General features: G+C 38.7%; 1 protein-coding gene across 1 annotated transcript in view; it reads right to left on the bottom strand.

Annotated features, from left to right (window-relative positions):
* LOC124719041 (vacuolar protein sorting-associated protein 13) overlaps positions 1-23,544 on the bottom strand; it is a 447,369-nt gene that overhangs the window by 300,087 nt on the left and 123,738 nt on the right. The window contains exons 20-24 of the mRNA XM_047244711.1: positions 17,532-17,761; positions 10,933-11,091; positions 8,512-8,646; positions 4,670-4,842; positions 583-736 (exon numbers count right to left, since the gene is read on the bottom strand). Coding sequence (XP_047100667.1) covers positions 583-736; positions 4,670-4,842; positions 8,512-8,646; positions 10,933-11,091; positions 17,532-17,761 — 851 coding nt within the window. The remainder of the gene's footprint in view (positions 1-582; positions 737-4,669; positions 4,843-8,511; positions 8,647-10,932; positions 11,092-17,531; positions 17,762-23,544) is intronic.

Below are 23,544 nucleotides of genomic sequence, written 5' to 3' on the forward strand. Positions count from 1 at the left end.
CCAACTCCGCATTTGTAAACATTGCGCTGACTGCAAAATCACGTTCGTGATGAACACTAACCTGTTGATGCTACGTACTGATGTGCTTGATGCTAATACTGTAGAGCAATGAGTTGCATGTCAACACAAGCACCAAAGTCAACATTATCTTCCTTCAATAGGGCCAACTGGCGGTGAATCGAGGAAGTACAGTACATACTGACGAAATTAAATGAGCTCTAACATGGAAATTAAGCATTTCCGGACACATGTCCACCTAACATCTTTTCTTTATTTGTGTGTGAGGAATGTTTCCTGAAAGTTTGGGCGTACGTTTTTGTAACACCCTGTAATATTTACAAAAGGAAAAGGGGTGCATGGTGTGGAGACGGGCCAGGGGGTGACCCTCCCCTTCCCCAGTGCAAGAAGGCGCCCCCCCCCCCCCGCCCCCTCTCTTCACCCCGGTGCAGGAAGGGGCAGGGCCCCTGATGCAAGAAGGGTTGCGGACCCCAATGTGGAATTGGACTGTTGACAAGTGCTGCCCAATCGCTACCTATTTTGTCTGGGTTTGTAGGCAGTCTCATTGTACCTCGGATCACACACCTGGACAGTATCGAGCCGGCCCTGGAGCTCTAGGTCGGGCACGTTCTTGTACCAGCCGGCTGACAGGTTCCTCTTGACTGCAAGGACGAGCGAGATGGGCTGCAGCAGCACACATTCTCTGACTATTTTGTCCACGGAGATGTCCAGTGCCACCCTGCACAAGAATACACCGTACCGTAACAAGACAAAACGTACCTTTCTTGTAAGTAATTCCATGTTTTTAATTACTTAATTTTTATCCAGAATTTGCATAATGAATCAAAGTTCTTTGTAGCATACCTGGAACTTCTAAAAACAAACAAGGAAAAGACAAAAGTACAATGTCAAATTCTTGAGCTGTGAAATTCACACTAACAGTAAGACAGAAAACAATAGCAACAACGATAATAATACAATGCTATATTAAGTGAATAATCAATTCAATTTCTAAAAGGTAAGCAATTACAATTTGTACGTAACACACACGTATTGTGTTACATTTCATGAAGAGAGCCCAAGTGACACTTTATTCTGATGGCAGTACCCTCATAATAGAAGCTGTATACACTGAGCCGGCCATCACGTGATTTAAGTGACAGTAAAAAACTCCCACCATACAATGTTACAGACTCTTACTTTGTTAAAAAAGTAGTGCAGATTCATGGTCAGCCCTCCTTTTTATGAAATTACACTTGATCTTGGGAATAATGGCCCAGATTCACGGTCACCACCACTCCCCTACCCACCGTATTTCCATGCAACTAGCCCCAGTGGACCAATAAGATTCATTTCATTCTCGAGCTGTCGACATAGGGACAGGATCAGAGTGTGGCTATTTGTTAATAACAAATTAATGTTATCGGAACTACATTAAGTCATGTCACTTGAGGTCTAGTGAGAGGACGAGGATGTTCGTATTTCTTATCAGTAATAAAAAATTAAATTTATTATAGTTACATAAGTTTTGTCATTCAAGGTCTAGGGAGACAATCTGAGTGTGGATATTGGTCAATAAACAATTACATTTAATATTATTACAAATAACATTTTCCCCCGCAGCTTTACCTGCGTAGGCATTTGACACATATATTGAAGCCAGCTCCTTCTCTGCCCCTCTGTGTTCACCTCTTTCTCTCTCTGTCTGTCCACCTCAACCCTCCCACCTTGTCTCTCCCCTCTTCCCCAATCTCGCCCCCCCCCCCTCTCCTCCCTCTGACCATACTTTCCTCCTACCTCCCTTACAGATTTCTTTAAAATCTGTATGCAGTTCAGTGTTCAGTTCAATAGAATATCCACTAACTGGATGGATAGCTAAATGTGACCTTAGATGTAACTCCCATCTTATATTTAAGATATTTAAGACAGTGTCTTCTACCTGTAATATTTTAAATTTATTTCCAATTTTTCCTGACACTAATCAATAACATGCTAATCTAACTTGGTATTAGTTACCATATTTACTCGAATCTAAGCTGCAATCGAATCTAAGCCGCACCTGAAAAATGAGACTCGAAATTCAAGAGAGAAAAGTTTTAGGCCGCACCTCCAAATCGAAACAAAGTTGGTCCATTGTAATATGAGATACAATTTAGGTTGAATGAATGAAGATACAGCTACAGTAGTTTGGTTCGAGTCTTAAGCTTAGCAGCTAAGCTTTACAAGGTAGCCATTGCTATGCGTCAGGTGCTCCGTCCGTATTGATACGGGTACCCTTCCTTTTTCACGTGCTTCGTCTGGTTTGAATCGATTGCTTATTTTTCTTTGATCTGATAAGTGCCGTTCTCTTTGTTTTAGGTGTTTACGTCACTCTAAGCTGAAAATGCATTATTGTACTGTGTCATGCATTGTTTGCGCATTCTGATAATGCGTGTTTACGACCTGTCGTCGCTCGCGGCATGGCTTGCTTTTGTGCGCGCCGCCACCGCCGCTTACGATACAAAAAAAGAGAGGAACTGTCTCATTAGCGAAACAAAGGCAAGAGACTGCTATTTGTTGTTACTTACACTGCTGCTTTCTTTGATAATGATCAACAAGAACCAAATAATAGACTGCGTATGATAGAAGATGTTCTGAAGTAGAGTTTAGCGAAAATTTTTCTCCATTTGAAAATCTTTGCAGGTGTCTCCCAAACCGTCTTGCCAGTCAGATTTTCATAGTACATTGAAATGCTGCTACATTCAAAGATGAACAATACGGAATATGTATTTACTTCGTTGGACAATGTATGAAAATGCAGTGGTCGAAACTCGGGGCGGAGAAAAAAGCTCGTCTTCCACCTTTTTTTTTTAAATATATTTACTGACTCAGAGGTTTTGGCGCCAATATTTATCTTTGTGCCTGCATAGCACGCCTCTGTAGCGTTATATATGTTCGACGGCAGAAGTTAGTTGTGGCGGCACCTGCCAACATTTTTCAGAACTTCCGCTTTCTTTGCACTCGATTCTAAGCCGCAGGCGGTTTTTTGGATTACAAAAACCAGAAAAAAAGTGCGGCTTAGATTCGAGTAAATATGGTACATCTTACCTAGCATTAGTCTCAGAGATGGCTTGCTCACCTTCAACACCCTAAGCACCTATTGTTGCATTTAACTCTGCTTTTAATGAATTCTTTAACTCATCTACTTCAACTTTTAAATCTGCTTGTCATTCAGATTATTTGTATCTAGACTGGCATCTGACTGCTTCATTATTCCCTAAATTGTTCACTCCAGCTAGTCAAAAATTCTTTGAAGTGCTACTCCAGTTTTCTAGTCTGCACTGGCATACAATTACAAAAGCAATAAGTTTCAAAATATTATCTCTCCACTAAAAACTTCCAAACTGAGAAAGAGAAGAAAAACTAACTTAGGGACACAAAATCAACTTAAAGCACACCGAACAAACACCATTAAAAATTTCAATTTGGCTGTAACACAATTCATCAGAGGAAGTTTGTTGCATCCATGATACTGATGATGAGCTGGGACACTGTACTAGGTGAGACTGGACTGCTGTTGGCTGGCGGACAGCTTCCGATGATACCGCTACTTGTTACATCTGTGCAGGGGACCTAATATAAGTAGTCATCACTCTTTTGCGCAGTGTTGGCTGCCAATCTTTTGACTAACCAACTTAATAACCTACTGCGTCATATCTTTTGCTGATAACTTTGATTGTTATTTATCAAAAAAATAATTTCTTCTTAAATTCTTGACTTCTGGTGCATGTATTTATCAATGAAGTTTTTCTTAATGTTTTGTTGTCTACTTGGTTGTCAACTGAACCAACAATAACTTCTCAACAAATCTTCAATTGAAATTTCAATTTCTTCCCGGTTTCTTTTCATTATTAACATTCTTTATGCATCTGACCAAGTTCCATTATTAACTGTTCTGAGTCCTGTCTCCTCGGTGCTAGAATGTGTTGTTTCAACTCAATATTTTCTACTTTGAGTCTGTTGGCTGCTCACAGCTTTGATTTGCACCTAAGATATAATTATATCGGGACTGTGATGGTGCAAGTCACTCCTTTGGCAGTCATGAATAATGCTGGAAATAAGATTCTTCAGCATGACATTCAACCTCATAAAATAATTAAGAAGAGTTTCTTCAACAATAATATCTATATATATTCTTCTATTATCATACAATAAATATTTGTGTACAAGGCACTTAAAATAGAAATTTCACTTATCTTGTCCAGACCTTAGAAAAGAGTGCAAACGCCAAGGTGACCAATCATTACTAGATGAGAGTGAATATATATTAAAATATATTCTTTAATTTGCTTCAGTCACTTCCCAAATGTCATGTGTGGCTCTCTGTCTAGGGCAGCCATGGACAAAACACAAATGCGTCCACCGTTTCTTCTACTTTTCAAGTTCATGCAATCATTGCCTCGCCTTAACAACATGCTTCATCCCTCGATATGAAATACTTAACAAAAATCCGCAACAGTTGCCCTCTCTTAAATATTACACGATTACATCTTCTTCCAGGTCGTGAGCATCATTTGTCCTACAAATTTTCAAAACTTTTCACAGAGTCTCCTTTCTGGCCACCATATAACCACATTCTACTAGTCAATGCAATGCACTGCTGATGCTGTGAAATAAATGAAAGGCTACAAACCTTGCCACCTTCAGGTCAACGAGTCCCAGGCGGATGTCGTCGATAACGGCAACATGTCCAGATTTATCCTCTGTAGTTATGTTGTGGAATTTGTTCTTGATAGTCAGCTTACCGAAGTCCAGCATAATAGCATCGGCACTCTTCGAATTTGTAGGAACGATTACAATAGGGGCCTGTGAACAGGAAATACATGTCACAAACAGCCTCCATATCAACAGACTGAGCAAAAGAAACCTACCAATGAAATTCTATTGCAATTTTACACTTTTCAAATATATGTCTAAACATGCATTCAATGCCAATAATGCAATACATTTGTAGACAGTCAACATGAATCTGGACAAGGTGAGCAGGGCATTACTCATAAAGCTATTTTATCAATATAACAGCAATAGTGTTGGTGTTCTTTGTGAGTATCAACACATTTAAGGAATTTGAAGAGGTCCTCTTTCCACACTGGAGATGAATAACATGTTTCTGAAGTTCACAATTGTTGAATGTGGGGACTGTTACCACCAATGAACGTTCATGAATTTCACCTGCATAGTGATCACATCACTGTGTGGTGTGGTTCCATGGCACATTTTTCTTTGAGGAACTCTGTTCCTGAGGACCTAGCATGTGCAGTGTGAAAGGCACACATTACTGTGATCTTATTTGCCACATGTGATCCCCGCTCTACGGAATAGTGTGCTCTGTCTCAACTGTTTTGATGCACGATAAAGCTTCACCTCATATTGCTTGTGAAGTCTTATGGACTGGACATATTTCACTATTTTTAAAGCACCTTCTGTGGTCACTTCTAGCGATAGGAATGCTATTGTAAGACCACACAGTGAACATATTGCACTAAACAATCAAGCTTTCATTGGTTTCCACTTTAAAATGGTTAAAGCCAAAATCTGCAATCGTGGATTTTATAAATACATAATTTTATCACACATAATAAAATACAAAATTTTATCACCAGGAAATTAATAGAGAAGCATAAAAAACAGACCCTGCAGATCAAGAGGAACAAAACAAAATACACAGTCATACGAGGAAGAAATCAAGATCTGACACTGGAAGAACGAATGGTAATGATTACACATACTGAAAAGTACAAATATCTATGAGGAAAAGCCAGACAAGGTGTTAAACAAGATAAGCAAATTAATTTAGGGATGAATGCTGGAAACGTCACTACTGGAGCATTATGGTATTTTAAGATGCTGGAAACATCACTACTGGAGCATAAAATGGCATTTTATGGGGTTCACAGATCAGAAAGGAAACAAAAGAAAAAAGTCTTCAGAATAACTATTAGAACCATTATGACGTATAGCTCACAAGTATGGACAATTACACCTCTATTAATGGAAAGACTGATAGCAACTGAGATGAACTACAGCGATATATAGGCAGAAAAGGGTCCGAAATGAAATCAACAGGAAGAGAATAAACGCATTTTGTGGACGAAAAACAACTTGTATTGTATGGACTACAAAATAGGATATCAGAGGAGAGTGTTCCATGATGGATTACAAAATGAGAACCACCCAAAAGCAAGAAAAGTGGGAAACCATGGACACATGGATACAATGGATTCAGAAATTAATTAGAAGAAAATATACTGATGAAAATCTATGGACAGGTGGGCACAAGTTCAGAATGAAAATTAAATTTGCTGTGAACCCTGGGTAATCAGAAAATGTAGTAGTAATAATAATAATAATAATAATAATAATAATAATAATAATAATAGAAATAAGTATGCACTACAAAATGTACTGGAGAATGATGAATACAAATTATACTGGAACAGAACCACTATAACAGATAACACACCACCACATAACAAACCTGACATCATACTCACCAATAAAAAGAAGAAATTAACACAACTAATCGAAATATCCATACCCAATACAACAAATAAACAGAAGAAAACAGGAGAAAAATTGAAAAATACATCCAACTAATTGAGGAAGTCAAGGACATGTGGCATCAGGATAAATTTGAAATTATCCAATTACACTATCAACTACAGGAGTCATACCACACAATATCCACCAGTACATCAACACAATACAGCTACATCCAAACTTGTATATACAACTACAGAAATCTGTAATTATTGATACATGTTCAATTACCCGAAAGTTCCTAAATGCAATGTAACATATACTGTACAGTTAAAAGGAAGTCACGCTTTATCAAGGTCCGCGTCACTTTCCATTTTTAACCAGAAACAACGTCTGAGAAAAGGATAATTATAATAATTATTATTATTTCTTTACGTTCTCAGACGTTATGACTGGTTAAAAATGGAAAGTGACGTGGACCTTGTTCAAGCGTGACTTCCTTTTAACTGTACGGTATATGTTACATTGCATTTAGGAATTTTCAGGTAATTGAACATGTATCAATAATTACAGATTTCTGTAGTTGTATATGTATGTTTGGATGTAGCAGTATTGCGTTGATGTACTGGTGGATTTATTATTATTATTATTATTATTATTATCCTTTTCTCAGACGTTATTTCTGGTTAAAAATGGAAAGTGACGCGGACCTTGATCAAGCGTCACTTCCTTTTAACTGTATGGTATATGTTATATTACATTTAGGAACTTTCGCGTAATTGAGCATGTATCAATAATTACAGATTTCTGTAGTTGTCTATATAAGTTTGGATGTAGCTGTATTGCGTTGATGTACTGGTGGATATTGTGTGGTATAACTCCTGTAGTTCATAGTATAATTGGTATAATGTTGACTTTATCCTGATGCCACATGTCCTTGACTTCCTCAGCCAGTTGGATGTATTTTTCAATTTTTTCTCCTGTTTTCTTCTGTTTATTTGTTGTATTGGGTATGGATATTTCGATTAGTTGTGTTAATTTCTTCTTTTTATTGGTGAGTATGATGTCAGGTTTGTTATGTGGTGTTGTTTTATCTGTTATAATGGTTCTGTTCCAGTATAATTTGTATTCATCATTCTCCAGTACATTTTGTGGTGCATACTTGTATGTGGGAACGTGTTGTTTTATAAGTTTATGTTGTAAGGCAAGCTGTTGACGTATTGTTTTTGCTACATTGTCATGTCTTCTGGGGTATTCTGTATTTGCAAGTATTGTACATCCGCTTGTGATGTGATCTACTGTTTCTATTTGTTGATTGCAAAGTCTGCATTTATCTGTTGTGGTATTGGGATCTTTAACAATATGCTTGCTGTAATATCTGGTGTTTATTGTTTGATCCTGTATTGCAATCATGAATCCTTCCATCTCACTGTATATATTGCCTTTTCTTAGCCATGTGTTGGATGCGTCTTGATCGATGTGTGGCTGCGTTAGATGATACGGGTGCTTGCCATGTAGTGTTTTCTTTTTCCAATTTACTTTCTTCGTATCTGTTGATGTTATGTGATCTAAAGGGTTGTTTTATCCTGTATTGCAATCATGAATCCTTCTGTCTCACTGTATATATTGCCTATTCATAGCCATGTGTTGGATCCGTCTTGATCGATGTGTGATTATTATTATTATTATTATTATTATTATTATTACTATTATAGCAATTTTACAAGTCGAAGGTGACAACTTAATTTTAAAAAATCAAGAAGTGTAATTAGACTGCTGAATAAAATATCAGCTTACAGTGGTGTTAATGGGATCTACAAACTGGAAAATTGCCTCACAACTTGATATAACAAACCTGGATCCTCGTAACAAGATGATACAGTCACAGGTCTATTACAGTTTTATCGATTATATGATTTTATCTTTGCCACACCGTTATTAACTAATTCCCCCGATATCCTAATGATTTACGGGAAGTGCAGCAGCAACGCTCACCTGGAGGTCGATGTCCAATGAAATGCGGACTGCCTTGGTGTAGGCTTGCTGCACGTTCTGCTTCGCCGCCTCAGCTGCATCGTGCGCTGCGTCAATAATGCTCTGCTGCGCCTGCTGGAAGCTGCTCAGGAAGTTCTGTGGAAGACACCAGAGTGTGGCCGGTCGATAACATTTCCTCAACAGTACCATGCAAATAGACATTCAATTTATTCTATACACTACACACATTCTGCGACTATAAGGTGCTTTATGTTTGATTCTGCAGCAATAATACACTTAACCAAATCCAAAGAAGGCAGTTGCTGACAAGTGTGAATATTACTGAATCCCCGCCCCCCCCCTCCCCCCCTTCCCCTCTCTCTCTCTCTCTCTCTCTCTCTCTCTCTCTCTCTCTCTCTTTAACTGCAAGTACACACAACTGCTTGTGACATGGCACATAAAATGAAAACATCTTTAAAATAGTTAGTCAAAGAACGTGTAAAAATATATCTGTTAGCAAAGTGGTGAGACAGAGTGACAAAAAATAGTTAGTCAAAGAACGTGTACAAATATATCTGTTAGCAAAGTGGTGAGACAGAGAGTGACAATTCATGTAAATTATTAAGTAATATCTAATCAGAAATGTGTACTCATTGTCTGAATAACAGGCAATTTCACAAACTATCCAGGATAAACAGTAACACTAACAACTGCTGTGCATTGCTCTAAATCGAATGATAACATTCGAGTGTGGGTTGTGCTGTATAAAGGAATGGTGAGCTCTAATCAGGGCTTTGTGGCAAACAAAAAAACCTTCTTGGAGAGATTTGCATATATTATTTATCACACAAATCAGTCCATATCCTGGCATAACATCTTGTTCCCTTTCTCCACACAATCAGATGAAAGATGTTTATGAAAAAACTTGGTTTAGGTTGTTAGCAAGTAGAGAATTTTCCACAGTTCACACACTGGTTTGATCAATGTACAGAACTGCAGTGAGAGACGCAAGCACGGATCATCATCAGGGTGAGACACCGATTCAAGAAGGGTCACTGCCTATGATGACAACACCCAGACAGAGCTGAAAGAAGTCTAAGAGAAATGTCATTCTCTTCTGTTCCGAGATTCACTTCAGAGGTGTTGTTCTGATTAATAAGGAATCTGGGTACGCAATGTTGTAATTGTTACATAAGACCACCAAAATACAGAAAAGTTCTTTAAGGGGGGGTAGGACGTGAAACAGGCAGACTTTGAGCAGGAGAGGCACCACAGGACATTTTAATTTACACTGTCTATACTTTTGCAAATAAATTCATAAAACTGTCAGCATGACCAGGAAGGATTCAGGATTCACACTAATAGCAGAGGAAGTTCAAAAACATAACAAAACAATTTTTTTTACTTGTGAAATTTCATCATTTTTTCACTTGGTATTGGCTGCATTTGTTGCTGTAGGTACACTTTTCTTCATAAGTAAGAGAGATTCTTCGATGAATTTTGCACAGCATACAAACCATACTTACAGGTGTATGAAACTCTAGAATTTCCCTAATCTGTTAAAAACTGTGGTAAAAATTGAGATAATTAACTATAAAATTCGAGTTTTCTCTAAAAACAAAGTTTCAAACGTAACAGCCCATTCATTTTTCCATAGATTAAATAAATTCTAGAGTTTCATACACCTGTAAGTTTGGTTTGTAAGCTGTGCAAAATTCATCGAAGAATCTCTCTTACTTATGAAGAAAAGTGTACCTATAGCAAAAAATGCCGCCAACAGTAACTGAAAAAAAATCATGAAATTTCACATTTAAAAAATATCATTTTTTCGTGTTTTTGAACTTCCACTGCTATGAGAGGGAATCCTGAATCCTTCCTGGTCATGGTCATGCTGACAAAGTTTTATGAATTTATTTGTAAAAGTATAGACAGTGCAAATTAAAATGTCCTGCGGTGCCTCTCCTTCTCGAAGTTGGCCCGTTTGACATCCTACCCCCCTTAAAAAGCAGTTGCACAATTTCATTGTGAGTTGGCATAGATGAGTCACACAGTAGAAGGACTGGCATGACAAAGGTGGTCCACTGCTTCAAGAAATTATGAGAAGGTGACTGTAAGAAGGTAATAAAGGTAGAAATTATGTCGAAAAGCAATAAAGACTTCAATCTCAATCATGAACGATTCACGATTTACAGCACAGATAAATGGTTAGAAGATCCTGTTTGGATTGAATTTTTAAGGAAATAGTACCTGGACTGCTTTGTTCAGTAGCACATTCACACAAAGAAATAATGGAAATAATCAGAGTGCTATTTCATTCACACAGGCCTCAGGAAGCTCTCCAATTTCAATTGTGTGTATCATACACAAATGTGTTACACGATAAATGTCTTCAAAGACACAGATATTACCGTAATGAGACGAGCCGGTTGGCGCAATACTTACCAGCATCGTGGTGACAAACCAGTTGAGGAAGACGACTTTGACACAGGCCATCGACACTCTCACAGACATATCCACTTTGTCTGAGGTATCGACAGCTTCGTCCAGGTCAAAGATCACCACACGTGCAGACAAAGCTTCTTCTCCAACTACAGATAGTATCTGCAAAGCAGTAAGGCGATACACAATTATTTGCAGTGCCAGACCCAGAAAATCTTGACATAACGTGTTCCAAAAACCTAGTGTCTTACCATTTTTAATACATAAATTTTGAAAGTAATAGTGCTTGTGAAAACAGTGATACCAAATTCAACAGGTGAGTTGCACTGGTGAAAAGCTAGAATAAACTCAAAAGACTGTAAGAATGGCCACAGAACAGCATTATATAGAAAAGTACACTTTATGTTGGAGTGAAACACATCAAGGTCTTTACTACAAGTTTCATAGTCCTTACTGGCACCAAATTAAAAGAAGTGGAAAAGATTTTACAAGGTTTTGAAATATTCATGAGGAAGTAAACAATGACTGTTTGGGGCCAACTGGAAAGAGCTATAACTCCAACAGCTTAGTGTTCTTTTTTGAGGGGTGGGGGAGATAATTGTATTTATTTGTCTGCATGAATGTTTTCTCCTAAAAAATGGTCCCCAACAGATATGTACACTAATTCCAGCAGGTTTTCTCATGCCTGAAACACTTGTGGGGCTTCATAACTGGGATAGCTTTTAGATGTCTCAGGAATGCTTTTCTATTCTCATGTATGCTAATAGAAATGTAGTCCTTTATGGTTTTCTTTGGTCCTGGGAACAGTAGAGGCGCACAGGGTGAACATGTACACTGAAAATCACTACAGTACTGTTTTTGGTCAACAATTTACAAACAAGTAACGAAGTTTGAGCAGGTGAACTACCGTCATGTAAGAGACACGAACTGTTTCACCACACATTCGAGAAAGTTTCAGATTCCTTCACACAAATGGCATTATACTTATACGAAATACTCCTTACCAATCCTTTGACCTAGTGGCAACAAATCATGGTGCACTATGCCATTAAAATCTATGAATACTGTGAGCATAACCTTCACACGCAACCATCCTATGATCCAGAAAGTTTCCCCCGAGAAGATCACACTTTAATTTCAATACCCCGAGAAGATCACACTTTAATTTCAATGCTGTATTCGTGAACTCATGTTTCATCACCTGTTAGACACATTTCAGTAGGTCTGCATCATTGTTGGCATCATACAGTGAGTTCTGAGCATCTTGTATTTGCTGCTCTTTTTGTCTGAAATTAAACGATTTTGGAACAAGTTTTTGCTGTCGTGTTCCATACCCCAGTTATCTGACAAATTTCATGGAATGGGCTAAGTGATAAACCAACATAATCAATGACACCTCTGATTGAGAACTAGTGATCACTCATAATTATTTCTTCTAATTTTTCCATGATTTTATAGATTGATTATGTGCTAGAGTTTCATGACTTATTGTTTTCATTGTCTTCACAACTTCCTTAAAAAGTTTATACTCCTTGTAAACCCTTCCATTACTAATGGGAGATACACCAAAAGCAATATTTAAAGGGGTTTATGGCATAAAGGCAATTTCACTCATTTTGAGAAATTAAACATTTTGTGAAACAATGTACAGAAATATCACGAAAGCCTAACAGAAGTACACATAGGGCTATTGAGCCTAATACTTGGTTGTATTAATACTGCAGCTTACAATGAGTGTAGTAGTATTATCATCACTATAATTATTAAAAATTCCACGAATTTCACTTTGAATTGACAGCACATAAGCACAATTAAGTGTAGTAATATATGGATATTATAATACAGAACATACTGATAAATCCAAGAAACTCCTCTGCAAAATAGTAATAGTAATAGTAATAATAGAAGTAGTAGTAATAATATTAATAATAATGGTAATAATAAAGAAGAAAACTTCTTGGTGGTGAAACAGAAAATCTAATTTTGTTTCACGGCACTGTAGTGCAAATCAGACTTGCTTCACTTTGGCATAACAAGTAAGCAAATAATCCAATTTTGTTTCAGGATATTGTGGTGCAAGTCAGACTTACTTCACTTTGCCGTAACATGTATTACACAAACCATTTCACAGCAGAACCTCTGTGATGCCATTGTGCGTACAAAGACATGCATCACTACACTACCAAAAGAGTGCAGTTTCTACTACATAATATATCACTTAACTCATTTTCCTCAAACTCTGACTTACACCATTATGCCATAAACCCACTGACTTCACATTTCTAAGACTTTGCAACAATTTATTCCATTTAATACAATTTCTCTAATCAATTTTCACACAAAAAAAGTAACTGACAATATTAGGGAAACATGTGTAACATCTCTGATAGCAGACAAGAGACTAAATATCCAATATTCATATCACTATAAACACAATTTCCAACACAATAGTGAAAATAATGTGCAAATCGGGCTAATGCAACATGCAAAATTATAAAATTCCTGTTACTTTTTGAACACTTGTCACTTACTGAAGACTGAATTTTGTTCTCTGTATTTCAGGTAGTCTGGATGATACCAAAGTCCCTTGTGGCATAGCTGGCACACAGGTCCCTGTAGATGAGGCTATTCGGATGTCTGCCTATGAGGCACATGTGCCCACTAACACCTGTCAGCCCACCCAGGAGTCTGTGCAGGTCGTACAAGCACAGGCTCCACACAAGGTAGTCCTACTGCACCACTACGACAACCATAACTGCCGGTACATCAGTTATTTGGCTGCCACTATCGACCTCTTTGCATGGGCACCTGGCTGCCTACAAGCAAGCACTCAAATTGGATCAGTCTGCTCTAGAAAGCATTCAACAACCGAGCACTGGTTGTCCCCAAGGCAGACATGTATTCTATGTCTACTCATCCACTCGGGACATTTAGTGATGACCATTCCTATGTAAAAAGCTGTACAGTCAGTATCGGTCAGTCGGTAAACAACACGTTTGGAGATCCATTAAATTTCGAGAGTGCAGCCACATGAACTACTACTATTCTTCTTTTTCTTCTTCCAATAGTGTGAGGGTACAAGATTTTGCAGATCTTTTGTAGCCAGACTTTTTGGAAATAAATAATTTCATTGACTGAGGGTGAAGTCTTGTACCAATTTTGAACATAAACAAAAAACCTTTAATGGCAGAAGATCTGTTTGTTTCACTGGAAAGATTGTCCAGAAGTTAAAACTTTAATTACTATGTAAGAGGATTTATTAAGGAGCAATTCTTGTTTCATATATTTTATTACTTTCTTCTGAAGTATTACGCACGAGCTCCACGCTGTCCCGAACGTTACAGCTGTAACTGCTATAATGACAAACAAAGTAATTGGAGGCAACAAAGAATCTTCTGCACAAACCGTGGGGTCAAGGAATACCAACAACCAGAAGATTATAACAATAATGTAAATACTTATGTACTCTTGTTTTTTGGCTTTGGAACTTGGAGTAAGTTAAAAAAACAAGATGTACCTAGTTGCTTAACAACTGATCACATTTTTAATTAAAAGCTTAATAAAAGCTTTCCTATAAATCAGAGTTTTTGAGTACTGGTTTTGGCAAAAGTTAAGTTCTTCTACAAACACAAGAATAATTATCAAAGAGCCGAGGATTCACAGACTTCTCGGGGCTGAAGACCAGCAACCGGGTAATTTATAAATTAACTAACATCTGGAGTACGGCTTCTGGTCATCTTCTGAGTGAGTCAACAGACTGAAGCCACAGTACTCACTCAGTTGTTTTAAACTAGCAAGACAGAAGAGCCAGACACATTTTTTGGAGGAAAAGAGTATGCATAAATTGAATCTGTGGCTCTGCGGCCCATTTACATTTGAATGTCAATACATCATAATTAGCGGCACTGAGTAACAACTTTTTGGGTTTATGAAAGAAAGCAAAGGATTCCACAATTCATCCAAATCGAAACCACTATGTCTGTTACTTAAATTTTTCACCGAATGAAATTTAGCTGCTTCTTTCACCACTGAGTTCCAAACAGATGAAGTCGACACTAGAATTTTGACTTTTTATATCGCACAGATTGACCGGTGTTAATGCAGTGCTTTCCCCACAAGCAGTTCACAGAGTTGTAAGCATCGAGTGTAGCTACAACGTTCTGCGCATTTCTTTCACAGACTGAATAAGTCATCTGCCTGATTTACGAAGTACAACACTCACACGGAATCTTGTAAATGCCAGCCTTGTGGAACATCAAGTCATCTTTGACAGAACCCAAAAATGCTGCATTCTTCGGTACATGGTAGAAAATCACCAACTTTGTGCTTCCTGAGTATTCGACCTATTTTTGAGGACAGGTTTCCCCATATATGCCAGGAAAGCTGTGGATGTAAATCTCTCTCTACATCATTTCTCATTCCTTACTTCCACCTTATGTTTTATTCATAATATGTTATGTATTTGTTGAGGAGACCACCTAGTCAAGATAATCGAATCCCTGCTCCAAAATAGACAGTTCTTCGTAATGCTTGAGGGGAAAAAAAGAGTCGATGGTGGAATCAGAAAAATGGGCTCGCCCAAGGGAGCGTTTTGGCGCCAATCCTATTAAACATATATACAAATGACCAACCAACTCCAGACAAAACCAAAACTTTTGTATATGCAGACGACCTGGCAACAACAGTTCAAGGCAACAGGTTTGAAGCCATCGAGGAGAAACTAGAAACCGCCCTTTCTACAATGTCAACCTACTACAAAAAGAATTCTCTAAAACCCAATCCCTCCAAAACTTCAGTGAGTTAATTCCATCTGAACTCGAGGCAGGCAAAGTACAGGCTCAATGTTACTTGGGATGGGACATTACTAGAACACACAGATACTCCCACCTACCTTGGCATCCTGCTGGCCAGAACATTGACATACAAATATCATTCCGAAAAAACGCGCAAAAAAAAAGTAGAAGCACGAAATTCCCTAATAAGAAAGCTGTCCAATAGCAAATGGGGTGCCAAACCTACCGGTATGGTGTACAACAGCCCACGCAAAAAAGGTAGATATTAGCTTGAATGAAACATGCAGGATAGTGATAGGCTGCATGAAACCAACAACCATAGAAAACCTTCACAGGGCCGCACGTAACACAAATCCTGACTCACGTAGGAAAGCCCATGAACATATCGAGAAGCTAAAACAAACCTTTGATACCCGTCACTCAATATTTGGCCTAGAGTGTGGCCCCAGCAGACTCAAATCCAGACGCCGTTTCCTAAGTTGCGCCTTAGATGAGCCCCCCCCCCCCCCCCCCCATCTACTATCCACGAAGCGAAGACCCATCAAGCGGCGTTTCTGGTGACTGGAAAACCTGGAGAATGTTTAACCGCATCAGAACTGGGGTGGCTCCTGTGAAATCTAATCTGATCGAATAGGGTTTGCTGGACGAAAATGACGACAAATGCGACTGCGGCACTCGACAGCACATGGAACATCATCTACAATGTCCTGCCTGCCCCCACAAATGCACCCGAGACGATCTATGGCTGGCTAAAGAAGAAACATTGGACATTGCCCAATACTGGGCAAACAAATTGTAGTTTCCGGACATGAAAAAGTAAAGTAAGTTGAGGAGAATACCCATTTGCTTCAAAAACTCCTTCAAGTGTACAAGTTTAACCTGCAGACTGTTCTAGTTAGCAATGCTATGAGCCCTGTGAACCAAATTTCTGAGGAGACTTATCACCTGAGAATTCTGGTGGCAGGTGTTCGGATGTAAATATAAGTCTGTATGAGTCAGCTTCCAGTAAACTGCCGGTCCCAAGGTGCATCATCTTTGTGACAAATCAAAACATACAAAAATGGGAGGCATTCCCTATGCGGTATGAAAATGTCAAAATTCTAATGCCAACTTCATCTTTTAGAACTCTTTTGGTGAGAGACACTGTTGAAATTCATTTAGCATTGAATTTAATTGGCAGTGAGAGTGGTTCCAAGCCTGACAAACTATGAAATCTCGCACTTTCTTCAATAAACTTACAAAGATGTCACTTCAGTGCAGCTAATAATGAAACGTCAAGATCCCGGCATGGGTCAACTGCATTAACTATAGGTTAAATTTACGCATACTCTTTGCTGCCAAACAATGTCTCGGGGTACTTGTGTATCTGTGATTTAAAATTATGAATGAAGTTCTGTAGCTTCAGTCTGTTGGCCCACTCTGAAGATGGCTGGAAAGCATATGGCCAAAATATTAGAAAAAGGAGAAGAAGAAGAAAAGAAGAAGAAAAACAGTTCATACAGCTACACTCTCAAAATTTAATGACTCAGTCACTGCACCACAAAAACATGAAGACACACCACATGTTTGGTTCCCTGAGTTGCCCTGCCTTTGATTTTGTATGATTAACCAGTGGTCAGGATGGAATAGGTGGTAGTTGGTGGGTGCACAATGCAGTTTTAAAGTGGGAATGACAGCAGTGGTAGGAATATTGGAATAAGTACAACTGTCCTCGAGTATTATATGGTTTTAAATTTCAACTCTTTATAGTAATTACTGGCTAAACAAAAACCTCCCTTGCAATTTTCTTGTGATATATATACAACATACCTGGCTGTGGGACGACTCCGGATTGGGGTCGTTGACAGTTATGTTGCGAAGGTGGGCAATTATTTCCTTGTAAGACTTCTTGACGGCCATCGTCGCATCGACGCCTAGCAGTGCAGCAGAGGCGAGAGGTCTTGCTCTGCATGTAACGCGAACTTCCAGGTTGTGCATGCTGGCTGTCACCTTGAAGTCTATGGTCTCGATAACGTGAGTGGTCCTCCGAGAACGCTTGGCTGTAATTTGAAGAATAATTATTTACTGAATAAATATGTACTTCTACAAGTTAGCTCTTGCACCTGAATTTGTGGAGCGATAAAATGAGTTCCCGTGTACTGGAAGCAAACTGGTCAGTAAAAACTGAGTTCTGTACAGCTAATACAATGTTCATGAATTGTGAAACTTCCTGGCAGATTAAAACTGTGTGCCTGACCGAGACTCGAACTCAGGACCTTTGCCTTTCACGGGCAAGTGCTCTACCATCTGAGCTACCGAAGCACGACTCACGCCCGGTCCTCACAGCTTTACTTCTGCCAGTATCTCGCCTCCTACCTTCATATCAGTGCACACTCTGCTGCGGAGTGAAAATCTCATTCTGGATTTGTTTAATGGAGATTATGCAATATGTACAAATACACGCATCATGGCCAAAGAAGCAATATTGTGGAACTGACTGTGTCAAGTTGCTGTGTAGCTGCAAATGCAAATACAGATGCAATACATTTTTACTTCTTGTTACATCCCTCTCGGGGTTGAAGAGCAATTCTCAATTTGAGGCTTCATTTAATGGACATGGACATCATTTCCATCATTTCGTAAGATGGTCATCTCACTGAGAAAGAATTTGTCGCTCACTTGAAAGTAGCGTATGAAGTAGAGATTTGTTTTTGAGAATGACTGACAGGTTCAAGTTCCTATACCAATCATCATTTACACGGTACTTCATTCTTTTCCACTTAAGTGGAATTTACACCTTTTTTTTTTACATCATTTAACTTAAGCAACTTCATTTCATTGACAAAAATTTGCATATGTGGTACTCTTTCAGCTACGTTTTCATTGCAAAGAATTAAAAATTCATCATTCTTACAGAAACAGCAGTTGCGCCGAGTCAAGCATGCCAGCTGATCTAGAAAATCAGGAGATCAGTCGCACAGTATTGTATCTTCACATTTGAAATGCTTCTTACTCTAAGTGTTATACATACCTTCATTCATGAAACACTGTATTCTGGATGTGGCCAAACTCAAGAAACACATTTGCAAAGAGAACCAGCCACTAAAGAGGGTCACTTTTCATTTAAAAACTTCCAAAGCGACATAAGTTATGCTGAGAGAAGTAATTCAATATAAGGCAGACAGGGCCACAAATATTGGGAAATACCACAAAAGCAGATGACAAATGTTGAACATGTGATATCAGCAGATGACTTGACTTACCTTGCCGCACGTGCAGCCGTGGATTATCGAAACCAAAGTCAAGTATTGACATTGGTGTGGGTTCAGGTCAACGTGCGCGACATCAGCACGTGGAGCTAAGGATTCGAGTCTCGCATCTGGCAGGCGGTACTTTTTTCATTGCATTAGAAGACTGTGTTTATGTTGTTATTTATAGGTCTTGCAGTCTCCACTGGTTAATTGTAAAGTACAATACAACGAAAAACTGCCATACTGCATCACAAGTCAATAAGTATAAGCTTCCAACTACATCATTACCAGTAAATGATCTACATTTTCTTTAGTAAATATTGTATATAAACCAAGAAAGAAGGGACAAAAGGAAAGAAACGTGACATAACACATTTTACTCAGTTACAGTAAGGAAAACAATTTTGTAACTTCTACATTTACAACGGATCGCACTGACAAAAGGTGTTCAAAATTTGCACAGTTTGCTTAAATCCAAGTGTTACCTCACTTAATCATCTCCTCATACCCAAGCCCAACCGCTGCACATGGGATGAAGTACATCATCTGGTGGTAACACACGTTCAACATTTGTTATCCATTTGTTGGATATTTCCTGACGTTTGTGATCCTCTGTGTCTTATATTAAATTACTTGTCCAAATATCATCTACATCAGAATGAGATTTTCACTCTGCAGCGGAGTGTGCTCTGATATGAAACTTCCTGGCATATTAAAACTGTGTGCCGGACCGAAACTCTAACTTGGGACCTTCTCATTCTGGAAACATCCCCTAGGCTGTGACTAAGCCATGTCTCCGCAATATCCTTTCTTTCAGGAGTGCTAGCAAGGTTCGCAGGAGAGCTTCTGTTAAGTTTGGAAGGTAGGAGACGAGGTACTGGCAGAAGTAAAGCTGTGAGGACGGGGCGCGAGTCGTGCTTGGGTAGCTCAGTTGGTAGAGCACTTGCCCACAAAAGGCAAAGGTCCCAAATTCGGGTCTCGGTCCGGCACACAGTTTCAATCTGCCAAGAAGTTTCATCATCTACATCATTTGAGGGTTTTTTAAACATTAATGAGAATCACCCTGTAGAACATACCCATACGCTAAATTAATTATTAACCATCATCTGTGTTAATCAGCATTTTCCATTCATTAACACATTTATTCCCATGTACAAAAAATCATTGTAAATTAACATCTCACCCAGCAGCACATTCATTTCAGTACTTCACCTGAAAAGGTATAGGCTTTGCACTTTCAAATTTTTCCATCATAGTTAAAAATATATAAAGACACCTCAATTCAATGTCAGTGACCGCATTAATTATTCTTCCTTGCAACTCTTCCAAATTAAGTGACAGTAACAACAGCTCATATTTATTGGTTAAAGAAACTAGATGGAACAGTTCATTTGGCATTAGATGCAGGAACCTTACATCCGATAATTGTAACTGAAAAGTACATTATTAACTAGATTTTCAGGGGCGAGATATATTAGTACAATAGACCTGATGGTAGGCTAGTGGCAAGTCCTGTCGGCAAAAGTGTCTTGAAAATATACAGTATTTTTATTTGCAGGAAGGTGTTTCCTGTTTAAGCCTTGCCTTCTCAGGTTAAGCCTTGCCTTCTCAGGTTAAGCCTTGCCTTCTCAGGTTAAGCCTTGCCTTTTTAGATTAAATGTTTTGGTAGCAGCATTTACACAAGTGCCAAAGAGACTGGCATACGCATGCCTATTCAAATACAGAGATATGTAAACAGGCAGCATATGGTGCTGTGGTCAGCAATGCCTATTAACACAACAAGAGTCCAGTGGAGTTGTTAGCTCAGTTACTGCTGCTACAATAGCAGGTTATCAAGATTTAAGTGAGTTTGAACATGATCTTACAATCAGCACACGAGTGATGGGACGCAGCATCTCTGAGATAGAGACGAAGTGGGGGATCTGTCAAATCTCCAAATCTGTGGCTGGAAAAAGATCCTGCAGGAACGGTACCAACGACGACTGAAGAGAATCATTCAACGTGACAGTAGTGCAACCTTTCCGCAGATTTCTGCAGGTTTCAATGATGGGCCCTCAACAAGTGTCAGTGGGCAAACCATTCAATGAAACATCATCAAGACAGGCTTCCTGAGCCAAAGGCCCACTTAATGACTGCACGACACAAAGCTTTATGCCTTGCCTGGGCCTGTCAACAACAACAACATTGGACTGTTGATAACTGGAAACATGTTGCCTGGTCGGATGAGTCTCATTTCAACGAGTGGATGGACATGTATGGGTATGAAGACAACCTCATAAATACATGGACCCTGCACGTCAGAACGGGACTGTTCAAGCTGGTGAAGGCTCTGTAATGGTGTGGGGCATGTGCAGTTGGAGTGATACGGAACACGTGATACGACACTGAAAGGTGACATGTACATAGGCATCCTGTCTGATCACATGCATCCATTCATGTCCAATGTGCGTTCCGACAGACTTCAGCAATTCCAGCAGGACAATGTCAGTTTATGGCGGGTCATGGCCCATCGAACATAGGCCGGTGTGAGGTGGGGCGTACACCATTAAGTTAAGTAGTGGTTTTGACTTTGTACATATGTACTGTTTGTGTTTTCCTTTTTTTTTTCGTTTATAAATGTATAGCTGTTGTGTTCTTTTAATCATTGACAAAGGTCTTCTTAGGCACTTGTGGGTTTTATTGTTCTGAAGAAGGTGTAGTCATCTACACCGAAACCTAGGTTAACACTAGGTCCTTTTTTTGCAATCGAGGCGGGTTTCTGGTTTTTTAATATATTAACCAACGATTGCTGATGCGCTGCGATGTTGAAGGTTCTTATCTTTCATATCTCATTTTCCTGCGAAGTGTCAAATAACAACAAAAATTACTTTTCTCGTACAATAATTCTGACTTTTTCACTGTTGAAATAATTTTCATTGAAACACATTTACTTTTCGGTGTTGTTATTATGCATAGTGTAGGTTTATTTCTCCATAAAATGTAAATATTTTTTGCTTTCTAATATTTTGTATCTTTTGTAGGAGAACATTAATACAAAAAAAAATATTGGGACCTTGTGTATCTTTGCAGTGTTCCCTGAAAACAAACCAAAGAATATAATACAGATTAGGAAGACATGGAAGCACAAAATCCATTTCTATAATAGAAGTGAGATCGACAAGAATAGATAATAACTTCCAATGTTAGCAGACACCTCCAAAGTCCCCTATCTCTGTGCACATGCAGTATACTTGGAAGTTTACAACTCCACACTCAGCACAGTCCATATATCACTCTTCTCATAGACACACTTGTGTCACGGTCAGTTGTAGATTCACACACAGGCACGAAAGGGACACACACTTCGACTAGTTTATTTTGACCAGAAAGTCATTTGTCAGGGTGTATACATGGACAAGGGAAAAAAATTCCCAGATTTTCCAGTTGACAATACACTTTCTCCCGGATGAAAATACACTTTCTCCCGGATGAAAATACACTTTTTCCGTGTTAAGTGACAGTATACTTTTCCTCAGCATTGTAAAACTTATCAATCCTTCGACTGTTTATGGTTTTATACACTGACGTAGAATTACCCGGCACTTTAGAAAATGAAACTCAGGGGAAAAAAAACACGTTTCGGAAAGATCTGATGTACAGCAACATGTAAGCTGCATATTTTCGTGTTACGAAGGTATAAATTTGAATTCCACCAAACACCGCATGTTACTTTCCGAAGCATTGAAATCGAGATTGCGACACGCTTTCGTAAGCCAGTCACAGCTCATGTCACGTGATCTCGCCAGCTGATGACAGCTTAAGAGACGTGACGTAGTCAGCCAACAGCAAGATCACTCTTGAGTAGCGTGAACACACAAATAAGGGAAGTTAATTGTTTAAATTAATATACATATTGTTGCTACAAGAAAAGAAAAGCTTTCACATATAATATTGGTCTTTAAGATTAATAAGCTGCAAGAGAAGATAAGCTTCCACAAATAATGTTGATCTCTCTTCCGCGTGTTACACTTTAAGATACATCATATAAATGTGCCACTAAAATTTTTAATAACGACGTAAATGTCTGATCTTCTGGGCTACAAATTCTTCCAGATGGTCATCCCCAAAGAGTTTATTTTCAAATGAGAGTCAAATGCTCTGCGATTTAAGAAATTCGATGTACATTCCGCACATCGTTCATCTTGCATAAAAGGAAATTAACTTTCAAAATAACGCTTTTCAAACCACCATTCGCAATATTTTCATGTGACCTGTTAGAAATAGGTTCAGTTCAGCAGTTGCCAGAGAGTGCCATACAACAGGTGTCACTGCACTTGTGCAGCTACCATGACGCAGGAAGGCCGTATGTTCGTACGTGTAAAACATTAAAAGATCTTGCATTAAAACGAATCTAATGTAAACAGCTGTCACGTCACGCACATCGGAGGCAATTTGTTGTTAAGAAGCATTGCATAGTCTTCCTAAAGCCTTTGACACACTTTGCTGTTGGCAGACGCTTGTATGAGCACCGTGTTCTGTTGCATACAGTGCATTTCCTTTGTGACTTAAGTTTTATTTTCGTGTTTTTTTTTTTTCCCTCCTCTCGTTTATGT

Source organism: Schistocerca piceifrons, chromosome 10, assembly GCF_021461385.2.
Source record: "Schistocerca piceifrons isolate TAMUIC-IGC-003096 chromosome 10, iqSchPice1.1, whole genome shotgun sequence".
Taxonomy (NCBI): domain Eukaryota; kingdom Metazoa; phylum Arthropoda; class Insecta; order Orthoptera; family Acrididae; genus Schistocerca; species Schistocerca piceifrons.